This window comes from Vanellus vanellus, assembly GCF_965231255.1.
Source record: "Vanellus vanellus genome assembly, contig: HAP1_SCAFFOLD_2361, whole genome shotgun sequence".
Taxonomy (NCBI): domain Eukaryota; kingdom Metazoa; phylum Chordata; class Aves; order Charadriiformes; family Charadriidae; genus Vanellus; species Vanellus vanellus.
This window is the reverse complement of record NW_028128097.1, coordinates 1-11,402: the sequence shown is the minus strand read 5'-3', so window position 1 is coordinate 11,402 and position 11,402 is coordinate 1. Positions and strand designations below refer to the sequence as shown.

Here is an 11,402-nt window from a genome sequence, read left to right as displayed (position 1 = left end):
CCCGCTCCGGACGGTCACCCCCCATTCTCCGCTGCTCCACCGACACGAACTCGGCCGCCACCCGCGGACCCCCCAACAGCTCCGCCTCTGGGGGGGCACCGTCAGCCCCCCGAACCCCCCCGAGACCCCCAACCCCCCCCCAAGCCCAACTCCCCCCCAAACCCCCTCAAACCCCCCCAAAACCCCCAACCCGCCCCCCCGCCCCCCCAACCCCCCCAAAACCCCCCAAACCCCATCAACTCCCCCCACCCGCCCCCGAAAACCCCAGACCCCCCCCAAGACCCCCCAACTCCCCCCAACCCGCCCCCCAAAAAATCTCAACCCCCCGAAAACCCCCTCACCCCACCAAAACCACCTTAAACCCCCCCAAACCCCGTCAACACCCCCAACCCGCCCCTCAAACCCCCCGAACCCCCCCAAAATCCCCCCAACCCCATCAACTCCCCCCAACCCGCCCCCCAAAAACCTCAGCCCCCCCCAACCCCCCCAAACCCCCCTCAACCCCCCCCAAACCCCCCAACGCCCCCGAACTCCATCAGCCCCCCCAGTCCGTCCCCCCGAACCCCCCCGAACCCCCCCAAAATCCCCCCAACCCCATCAACTCCCCCCAACCCGCCCCCCAAGACCCCCCCCCGCCCCCCCCACCCTGCTGCAGGCAGGTGGTCCCCGGGGGGGTCCTCATGGCCCGATTGGCATCTTCGGTGCAGGGGACACACACCCTCCTGGGGGGGGTCGGGGGGGTCAGGGGGGGTCCTGGGACCACCCCCCACCCCCCCCCCGCCCCCCCCGACTCACCCGCCCCCCCCCCTCGCTCCGCAGCTCCACCAGTGCCACGTCGTAGTCGTACGATTCGGGGACCCCCCGCGACACCCCCGAGCGGGGGGAGAACCCCTCGTGGAGGACCCACCGGCGGAGGGGCACGTGGGACCCCCCCCCTGGGACCCCCCCACCCCCCAAAAAGGGGGTGTCACGCACACACGGAGGGGGGGGGGGCTGTGTGTGGGCACCCCCCATGGAGATGGGGGAGGGTTGGGGGGGATGAGGGGGTATGTGGGGGGTTTGGGGGGCTTTGAGGAGGGGTTGAGGGGGTTTGGGGGGGGTTGAGGTGGGTTGGGGGGGCGTTGGGGGGATTTGGGGTGGCTGAAGGGGTTTTGGGGGGGTTGGGGGGGTTGAGGGGGTTTGGGGGGGTTGGGAAGTTTGGGGGGGGTTGGGGGTTTTGGGGGGCAGTTTAGGGGGTGTGGGGGGTTGAGGGGGCGTTGTTTTTTTTGGGGGGGGTTGGGGGACTTTGAAGTTTTTGGGGGGGTGGGGGTTTTGGGGGGCGGTTTAGGGGGTCTGAAAAGGTTTTGGGGGGGTTTGAGGTTTTTGGGGGTGGGTTGGGGTGTTTTGGGGGGGGGCATTGGGAGGGGTTTGGGAGGGGTTGGGATTTTGGGGGGCGGTTGGGGGTCCGTACCGATGTCGGCGGTCCATGCGTGGGGCTCGGGCCCCCCCCAGAAGCAGTGAGCCGCCGTCAGCACCCACCGCCCCCCCAGGAGAGACCCCGCGCAGCGCTGCTGCCGCCCCACCTGCGGCACCGGGGGGGGGGGGACATGGCGTGAGGGGGGGTCCGGACACCCCCCCCCCACCCCTGAGTCCATGGTGGGACGTGGGACCCCCCCAAAAACAATCCTGGGTGTCCCCCCCCCGGGGGTCTCACCCTCAGGACGACGTGCCAGGGGGGGCGCTGGGCTCCGTCGGGGACGATGACGCCGCAGAGGTCCCCCATGTTGGTGGCCACCAGGGCCGCCTCCAGCGCTTGCCGCAGGGCCGCCCCGTCCGCCAGCTTGAAGGCGTGGGGCTCGTCCCGCCGCTGCGTGGCCACCGCTGACAGCTCTGCCAGGTCCACCTCCAGCGCCCCCACCCCAAAGGCGTAGATGTCTGGGGGGGGGGGACACACGCACACCACGAGGGGGGGTCAGGGGGGCACGGGAGGGGCTTGGGGCACCTAGAATGGGGCTTGGGGCACCTAGAACCGGGTTTGGGGCACCTAGAACGGGGCTCGGGGTGTCAAAAATGGGGTTGGGGGCAGCTCAGGGTATCTGAGGTGGCTTTGGAGAACCCAAAATGAGTCTTGTGACACCTAGAACCAGGATTGGGGCACCTAGAACCGGGTTTGGGGCACCTAGAACGGGGCTCGGGGTGTCAAAAATGGGGTCAGGGGCAGCTCAGGGTATCTGAGGTGGCTTTGGAGAACCCAAAATGAGTCTTGAGGCACCTAGAATGGGGCTTGGGGCACCTAGAACCGGGTTTGGGGCACCTAGAACCGGGCTTGGGGCACCTCGATGGGGTTTGGAGTGTCAGGGTGGACCTGAGGGCACCTCGGGGGGGGTTGGAGACACCTGGAGGGGGTTGGGTGCCCCAGAGCGTGGCTCGGGGGTGGCCGGAGCCGTCCCCGCGGGGGTGGGGACAAGGTCCGGCCCTGGGGACGGGGCCGTGACCGCGCGGGCAGGAGGGGCCCATCGGGGCCACCCCCGCAGTGGCGCAAGAGCAAACAGCGGTGGGGGCAGAGGGGGCCAAGGGCACACCGGGGGGGGACAGTGGGGACCTGCGGGGGGGCCCGGGGGGTGGGATGGCCCCAAACCACCCCCGAGGTCCCCAAACCGCCCCCGAGGTCCCCAAACCGCCCCTGAAGTCCCCAAACCGCCCCTGAAGTCCCCAAACCCACCCGTGGAGTTCTCAAACCGTCCTCAAGATCCCCTAATGCCATCTTTGACGCCCCCAAACCGCCCAAGAGGTCCCCCAAACCATCTTTGAGGTCCCAAAAGCCACCCGGGAGGTCCCCAAACCACCCGGGAGGTCCCCCAAGCCCCCCCCGAGGTCCCCGAAGCCCCCCCGAGGTCCCTGTCCCCCCCGCGACACCCACCCAGGTAGTCCTCCCGGTCAGGCTTGATCTCCAGCACGTCCTCGATCTTGGCCACCGCCAGCCGGGGGTGGCCCCCGACGTTGAACCTGCCTGTGGGGCGGCGAGAGGTGGTCGCCCCACGCCCCCCCCCCCCACGTCGTGTCCCCCCCGCCCCCCCCATGCCGTGTCCCCACCGTCCGTCAGGAGGATGATGACGTGGCGGACGTCCCGCCAGCCCTCGGGGTCGCCCACCCGCGCCGCCCGCGCCTTCTGGAAGAGGATCATGTGGTAGACCTCCATCAGCGCCCCACGGACGTTGGTGCCCGTCGCGTTGCCGTGGTCTGTGGGGAGACGGAGAGTCCTGGCCACCGCGGCCACCTCCCCACGCGCCGGGGAGGTCCCCTCCTCGGCCAGCCGGGACCTACCAGCGAAGGTCATGTTCTCCAGGCGGCGGAGAACCTCGTCGGCGTCGGCCGACTCGTCCTCGGCCGTGGAGACGACGACGCGGGCCCGGCTGGCGAAGGACACGACGGCGAAGCTCACGGCCACCTCGAAGCTGCTGAGCTGCAGTGGGGACGGGGGGGACAGGTCCCGCCGTGCTCACCCCGTGGTCCCACCAAGCCCAGTCCTCCGTGGTCCCACCACCATCCCCCTGTGGTGTCCCAGTGGTCCACCAAACCTGTTCCTCCACAGTCCCACCGTGATCCCACCCGTGGTCCCCCCGTGGTGTCCCCGTGGTCCTCACCCATTCTTCCCTGCTCCACCATGGTCCCACCTCAGCCCACCACGCTCCCACCACGGCCCTACCACAACCCCAACACGTTCTCCTACAGTCCCACCTCACCCCACCGTGGTCCCACCACGGCCCTACCACAATCCCAACGTGTTCTTCCACGGTTCCACCCAATCCCACCACTGTGTCCCCATGGTCCCACCTCATCCCCCCATGGTCCCCCCATGGTCCCCCCACGGTCCCACCTCACCCCACTGCGGTGCCCCCACGGTGCCGCCCTTGTCCCAGCCCCTTCCTCCCTGTCCCTGTCCCCCCCCCGCCGTGTCCCCCCCATGTCCCACCCTGTCCACGATGGTGGCCGCGCACTCCTGGAAGAGGTGGAAGTTCTCGGAGCGGACACTGCCGGAGGCGTCGAGGAGGAGGTAGAGGTGGAGGGACCCTTCGGGGCTCAGCACGATGCGCCGCCCCACGGACGAGTCTGGGGACGACCCCCCCCCCATGCGTCACCCCCACCCACGGGGGGGCCCATATCGTCGTGTGTCCCCCCCCGGGACACCGGGGTGTCCCCCGTGTCCCCCCCAGACCCACCGTTGTGGGGACGGGCGCCCACCAGCTCCAGCACGGAGGAGAGCGACGCCCCGAAACCTTCGCTGACGTCCTCAGGGAGGTCGTGGGCGTAGGGGTCTGCGGGGGGGGACACGGGGGGGACACGGGGGGGGACATGGGGGGGACACGGGGGGGACACGGGGGGGACATGGGGGGGACATGGGGACACGGGGGACACACACACACACGGGAACACGCGCGGGGGCTGCAGAAGGAGGGGGGGGACATGGGGGTGGATGAAGGGGGACCCCGGGGGGGACATGGGGGGTGGGGGGGACAGGGGGGGACATTGGGGGGACACGGGGGGGACATGAGAGGGATATAGAGGGGACATGTGGGGACAGAGGGGGCCCTGGGGGGGACACGGGACTATGGGGGGGACCTGGGGGGCACAGGGGGACATCAGGGGGGTGGCAGTGGGGGGGGAATGGGGACATTGGGGGGACCTGGACGGATAAAGGGACTCGGGGGGGGAGGGGGAACACGGTGACCCTGGGGGGGGACACGGGGGGGGGGACATGGGGGGCACAGGGGGTCGGGGGAGGGGACTGGGCGTCTCAGAGGGGTCTTTGTAGGACCCGGGGGAGCCCCTGGGGGCTCGGAGGGGCGTGGTCAGGCGGGAGGGGGCGTGGCCTCGCGGTGAGAGGGCGGGGACACGCGCTTACGTCGGCAGGAGGGCTCTGGGCCGGACCAGCGTCCCGTCTCCAGGCAACGGCGGTGGGCGGGGCCGAACAGCGTCAGCCCCGCCCCGCAGTGCACGCGCACCACCGCCCCCCGCCGCCGGCTCCGCCCCGTCGTCATCCCCCCGGCGGGGGCGGGGGCGGGGGGGCAGTCCCCCTCTGGAACGGGGGGGGGTTATGGGGGGAACCCCCGACAGCGGGGGACGGGGGGGGATTTGGAGGATTTGGGGGGTTTTGGGGCTGATTTGGGTGGATTTGGGGCTGATTTGGGTGGATTTTTGGGGTGATTTGTGTGGATTTGGGTGGACTTTGGGCGTGTTTTGGGGTGATTTGAGTGGATTCCGGGAAGATTTGGGTGGGTTTGGATGGATTTTGGGGATAACTTGTTGGATTTGGGGGCTGATTCGGGTGGATTCGGATAGATTTTGAGGTAATTTGGGCGGATTAGGCTGGATTTTTGGGGTGATTTGTGTGGATTTGGGGGTGATTCGCGGGATTTTGGGGTGATTCCGGGGATTCCCGCCCACCCCCTCCCCCCGGTGTCTCACCGCCGTCGTCGCAGACGGGGCTGGTGCCGGTCCAGACCCCCCCGCGGCGGCAGATGCGCCGCGCCGGACCCCGCAGCACCGCCCCCTCCTCGCACGAGAAGGAGAGGGCGGAGCCGGGGCGGTGGGCGGAGCCTCGGGGGGACACCGCCCCCTGGGGGAGGGACAGCGGGGCGGGGCACAGCACCTCTGGGGGGGACGGGCCCGTCAGGGACACGGGGGGGGGGGGGGGGGGTTGTCCAATCCCCACCCCGAAGGGACACAGTCCTCCTCCCGCCCCCCCCATAAGGGACACAGGAGTCGGGGGGGGTCTCTCCCCAAACCCCAAAGGAGACACGGGGGGGGGCCTGACACCCCCCCCATAAGGGACACAGGAGTCAGGGGGGTCTCCCCCCACCCTATAAGGGACCCAATCACCCGGGAGGGTCTCTCCCCCCCCCCCCCCCCCCGGGGGGTCCCCGGCTCTCACCTTTGCAGACGGTGGGGGTCTCTTCCCCCGGGGAGGGGCAGCGGCCGGGGCGGTGGCGGGGGGGCGGGTGGGGGTACGTGCCCGGGGGGCAGCGGGGGGCGGGGGGGCAGGGGGTGGGGGTGGGGCAGCCCCCTCCGGAGAGGAGGAGGAGGGTGAGCAGCGCCGGGGGGAGCATGGCCAGAGGGTGGGGGGGGACGCGGGGGGGCCCAAGGAAAAGGCGAGGGGCGGGGCCACCCGGGAAGCCCCGCCCACGGGGCGGACCAAACGGAGAACCCCGCCCATGGGGCAGAGCCAAAGGTAAAACCCGTGTAAGGGGCGGAGCCAATAGAGGAACATGCGTAGGGGCGGAGCTAAGTGAGAAACCCCGCCCCGGGGGTGGAGCCACTTGGGAAGACTGTCATTGGGGCGGGGTCAACCGGAAAACCCCGCCCACGTAGGCGGAGGCAGAAAAAAACCGCCCACGGCGTGAAGAAAAGATTTAAACCTATGTAAGGGGCGGAGCTAACGGGAAACCCCGCCCCCCAGGGCGGAGCCAGGTGGGAAACCCCCACGTGGCGGGGTCATCCGGAAAACCCCGCCCACAGGGGGCGGAGCCAATAAACGCTTATGAGAGGGCGGAGCCAACAGGGAATCGGCGTGTGTGGGGCGGAGCCAGGGCAAACCACGCCCCCCAGGCGGAGCCAACAGGGAAACAGCGCATGGGGCGGAGCCAGAGCAAACCGCGCCCCCTGCGGGTTCAGCCCCCGCAGCCCCGCCCCCTGGGGGCGGAGCCATTCGCGCGGCACCACCTCCCGCTCCTCCGCCGAATCATGGCGGCGCGTTGCCATGGGAACCGGCGGGGCGCCCACGCCGTCGCGGACCGATGACGTCAGGCAGGAGCCGAGGGGGAAGGGGCGGGGCCGCGCTCCCATAATGCCCCGGGGGAGGCGGGGAGGGGGTCGCCCCCCCCCCCTTTCCCCCCCCCGCCTTTCCCGGCCGTGTCCCCCCGCATCCCACAATGCCCCGCGCCGCGCCCCCTCCCCCGCCGCGGCCCCTTTAACGGCGCGGCCGCGCGCCCGGCGGCGCTCGAGGCGGTAACGGCGCGCGCGGAGGGAGGGGGGGGCGGGGGGGCGGTGTGGGGTGGCCAATAGGGGCGCGGGGGGGGCCCAATGGGGGCCCGTCCCGCCGGGACCAATGGGGGCGCGGGGGGGCCCCGCGCGGGCCAATGGGGGGGGGCGGCGGCGGCGGCGGCGGCGGCGGGGGGGGGGGCGCGCGCGGTGACGTCAGCGCGGCCTTGTCTCCCCAGGTGGAGCCACGTGACCCCGGCGCCCCCCCCAGTGCTCCCAGTGACCCCTCCCATCGCTCCCAGTCTCCCCAGTAACCCCTCCCAGTGCCCCCAGTGACCTTCCCCAGAGCTCCCAGTCCCCCCAGTTCCCACTCTTGCTCCCCCCAGTGACCCCCCCAGTGCTCCCAGTGCTCCCAGTCCCCCCAGTGCCCCTCCCAGTGCTCCCAGTACCCCCTCCCATCGCTCCCAGTCCCCTCAGCGCCCCTCCCAGTGCTCCCAGTGCCCCTCCCCATTGCTCCCAGTGCTCCCAGTAACCCCTCCTAGTCCCCCCAGTAACCCCTCCCAGTGCTCCCAGTAGCCCCTCCCAGTCCCTCACAGTCCCCCCACTAACCCCTCCCAGTGCTCCCAGTACCCCCTCCTCAGTACTCCCAGTCCCTCCCAGTACCCACTCCCAGTCCCTCCAAGTCCCCCCCCAGTCCCCCCATTACCTCCAACCAGTCCCTCCCAGTAACCCCAGTACCCCCTCCCAGTGCTCCCAGTCCCTCCCAGTCCCCCCACTAACCCCTCCCAGTGCTCCCAGTACCCCTCCTCAGTACTCCCAGTGCTTCCAGTCCCTCCCAGTACTCACTCCCAGTCCCTCCAAGTCCCTCCCAGTCCCCCCATTACCTCCAACCAGTCCCTCCCAGTCCCCCCAGTCCCCCCTCGCAGTGCTCCCAGTCCCTCCCAGTCCCCCCAGTCCCCCCTCCCAGTGCTCCCAGTGCTCCCAGTCCCCCCAGCGCCCCCTCCCAGTGCTCCCAGTCCCTCCCAGTCCCCCCAGTCCCCCCTCGCAGCACTCCCAGTCCCTCCCAGTCCCCCCAGCGCCCCCTCCCAGTGCTCCCAGCCCCTCCAGTCCCCCCATTACCCCCTCCCAGTGCTCCCAGTCCCTCCCAGTCCCCCCATTACCCCCTCCCAGTGCTCCCAGCCCCCCCGCCCCCCCGCCGCCATGTCGTCCTGCGCCGAGGTGCTGCGTTTCCAGCTGCCGGGCCACGAGGCGGCCGCCCTGCGGAGCATGAACCGGCTGCGGGCGGAGGAGCGCTTCTGCGACGTCACCATCGTGGCGCGGAGCCTGCGCTTCCGGGGCCACCGCGTCATCCTGGCCGCCTGCTCCCCGTTCCTCCGCGACCAGTTCCTCCTCAACCCGGCGGCCGAGCTGCGGGTCTCGCTGGCCCACAGCGCCCGCGTGCTGGCCGACCTGCTGCTCTCCTGCTACACGGGCGCCCTGGAGTTCGCCGGCCGCGACCTGGTCAACTACCTCACCGCCGCCAGCTACCTGCAGATGGAGCACGTGGTGGAGCGCTGCCGGGGGGCTCTGGCCCGCTTCATCCAGGCCCCGCCCCCCGCCGGGCCCCCCCAGGCGCCCCTCGACCCCCCGCCGCCCCCCCCGCCGCCCCCCAAGCCCGAGGAGGAGGAGGAGGAGGAGGAGGAGGAGGACGCCGCGCCGGACGTCTGCATCGTTAAGGTGGAGCCGGCGGGGCGGCGGCGGGGGCGGGGCCCGCGGGCGTGGCCGGAGGGCGTGGCCGCCCCGCCCGAGCCCCACCGCGCCCCGCCCTTGGGTGTGGTCAAGGCGTGCTACAGCCTGGCCGAGGACGCCGAAGGCGAAGGGGTCCTCATCTTCCCCGGCGGCGGCGGCGGCGGCGGCGGGGTGGGGGCGGGGGAGGAACCGGGAGGAGCCACCGCGCCGCCGCCGCCGCCGCTGCCGCCGCTGCCATCGGTGCCGTCGTCATCGTCGCCGGCCACGTCATCGGCGGCGTCGCCGGCCCCGGCGCGGTGCGGGAAGTGCGGGGAGGGCTTCCAGGGGGTGGAGAAGTTGGTGTTCCACATGCGGGCGCAGCACTTCGTCTTCATGTGCCCCCGCTGCGGGAAGCAGTTCAACCACAGCAGCAACCTCAACCGCCACATGAACGTCCACCGCGGCGTCAAGTCGCACGGCTGCGGCGTCTGCGGCAAGAGCTTCACCCAGAAGTCCACCCTCCACGACCACATGAACCTGCACAGCGGCGAGCGGCCCTACCGCTGCTCCTACTGCGACGTCCGCTTCGCCCACAAACCCGCCATCCGCCGCCACCTCAAGGAGCAGCACGGCAAGACCACCGCCGAGAACGTGCTGGAGGCCAGCGTGGCCGAGATCAACGTCTTGGTGCGCTGAGGGCAACCGCCGGGGGGGGGCGGGGGGGCGGCGGGGGGACGGGGGCCCACAGAGGGGGGTCTGGATGCGGGGGTCCGCCTCCGGGATGCGGCGGGCGACGGGTTTGGGGGCAGCGGGCGCGGGGGTCACCCGCTGGAGGAGGAACGTGCACGGAGGCCCTCTCCGGCCGTCAGCGTTCCCCCCACGGACCACGGATTTGGGGGTCCCGGCCACCTGTGTCCCCCCATGGACGGTGGGCTTGGGGGTCCCAGACGCCCGGGTCACCCCGCGGATGAGGATGGAGAACCCACCCCTGGACACCTCTGTCCCCCCGTGGACGATGGGTTTGGGGTCCCGGACACCTGGGTCACCCCACGGAGGAGGCCCGTGGCACAGACCCCCCCCGGACATCAGGGTCCCCCCATGGACAATGGGTTTGGGGTCCCAGACGCCCGGGTCACCCCATGGAGGAGGACGTGGACCCCCCCGGACACTTGGGTCACCCCGTGGAGGAGGATCACAGCATGGACTCCCCCAGACACCCACGTCCCCCCACGGACCACGGATTTGGGGGTCCCAGACACCGGGTTCCCCCCACAGGTGATGGGTTTGGGGGTCCCGGACTCCTGGGTCACCCCGTGGAGGGGCACGTGGACCCCCCCCGGACACCTGTGTCCCCCCATGGAGGAGGACCGTGGCGTGGAGCCCCCCTGGACACTGGGGTATCTCCATGGATTTGGGGTTCTGGACGCCTGGGTCACCCCACGGCAGAGAACGGGGACCCCCCGGGTACCTGAGTCACCCCACGGATGAGGACCGTGACGCGGACCCCTCCCTGGCCATGAGGGTCCCTCCGTGGACCATGGATTTGGGGGTCCCGGACCTGTGTCCCCCCACGGACGATGGGGTCGGGGGTGGCGGGCGCGTGGGTCACCTGGTGGAGGAGGACAGGCACGGAGCCCTCTCGGGGCGTCGGGGTGCCACCATGGATTTGGGGGTCCCGGACACCTGTGTCCCCCCGTGGACGATGGGTTTGGGGTCCCAGAGGCCCGGGTCACCCCATGGAGGAGGATCACAGCATGGACCCCCCCGTCCCCCCATGGGCCATGGATTTGGGGGGCCCGGATGTCTGGGTCCCCCCTGGAAAATGGGTTTGGGGGTCCCGGGCACCTGTGTCCCCCCATGGATGGGGGTGGGGGGTCTTCTCCACCCGTGGATGGGGGTACGGACCCCCCCGTGGACACCCAGGTCCCCCATGGGCGGTGGGTTTGGGGGTCCCGGGTGGGGGGATCCCCCCATGGATGAGGGGGGTCTCCTCCACCCCGGACGGACCCCCCCCATGGGAACGGGGGTGTGTCCCCCCCCCCGGATCGGGGTCCCCCCGTCGCGCGTAGGAAAGGTCACGGGGGGTCACGGGGACCCCTTTAGCTCGTAGTGATGGGGGGGAGGGGGAGATGGGGGGGTGGGGGTTCTCGGGGAAGGAGGGGGGGAGGGGGGGATTGGGGGAGGGGGTCGAGGCCCCCCTTTTGGGGGTGGGGGGAGGGGTTGGGAGTTGGGGGAGGGGGGGGAGGCCTGGGTCGGCCCTTGGGGGGGTGGGGGGGGGTAGAATGGGGGGGAGGAGGGGGGAACAGGACGCCTGGGTGGCCTTTTTGGGGGGGGGGACGGACGGGGGGACACCACCACACACCCCCCTCCCCCCCCCCCCGCCGCTTTTAGAGACTTTTTGTAATAAAGAAAGAAAAAAAAAAAGGCAAAAAATGGTGATTTTGGTGATTTTGATTCCCCCCACGCCGCGGGGAGCGCAGACAATGCGATGGGGGGGCGGTGCCTTTAAGAGCGAGCCCCGCCCCCTAGCGTTTTCGCCCCGCCCCGCGCCCCCTGCGCCGTGACGTCAGAGGCGGCGCGCCCGCGCGCGCTGGGGCCGAGCGGGCGGCGATGGAGGCGGCGGGAAGCGGCGAGGTGGGGGTGGGGGCGGGGGGCGGGGGGCGGATTGGGGGGGGGGGGGGGGGAATGGATTGGGGGGGTCAGGGCGAAAAACGAGGCGGGGGGGGGGGGGGGGGAGG

At 71.3% G+C, this 11,402-nt stretch overlaps 2 protein-coding genes across 2 annotated transcripts; one reads left to right on the top strand and one right to left on the bottom strand.

Annotated features, from left to right (window-relative positions):
- Window positions 1–645: 645 nt before the first annotated feature.
- Window positions 646–6,822, bottom strand: LOC309684712 (complement C2-like; the record flags this gene model as incomplete). Its single annotated transcript, XM_082500580.1, has 12 exons — window positions 646–722; window positions 800–935; window positions 1,451–1,562; window positions 1,694–1,914; window positions 2,900–2,989; window positions 3,073–3,219; window positions 3,304–3,442; window positions 3,857–4,089; window positions 4,200–4,295; window positions 4,883–5,056; window positions 5,446–5,596; window positions 6,574–6,822. Coding segments are annotated over 12 exons (1,825 nt in total), but the record flags the coding sequence as incomplete, so codon positions are not given.
- Window positions 6,823–8,093: 1,271 nt separating this feature from the next.
- On the top strand, window positions 8,094–10,808 carry ZBTB12 (zinc finger and BTB domain containing 12). The gene has a single exon (XM_082500581.1). It carries the CDS (start codon window positions 8,158–8,160, stop codon window positions 9,358–9,360), a length of 1,203 nt encoding a protein of 400 aa, XP_082356707.1. The 5' UTR covers window positions 8,094–8,157; the 3' UTR covers window positions 9,361–10,808.
- Window positions 10,809–11,402: the final 594 nt, after the last annotated feature.

Coding starts and splice junctions, on each gene's coding strand:
- ZBTB12 (XM_082500581.1), top strand. CDS start 8,158: ATGTCGTCCTGCGCCGAGGTGCTGCGTTTCCAGCTGCCGGGCCACGAG.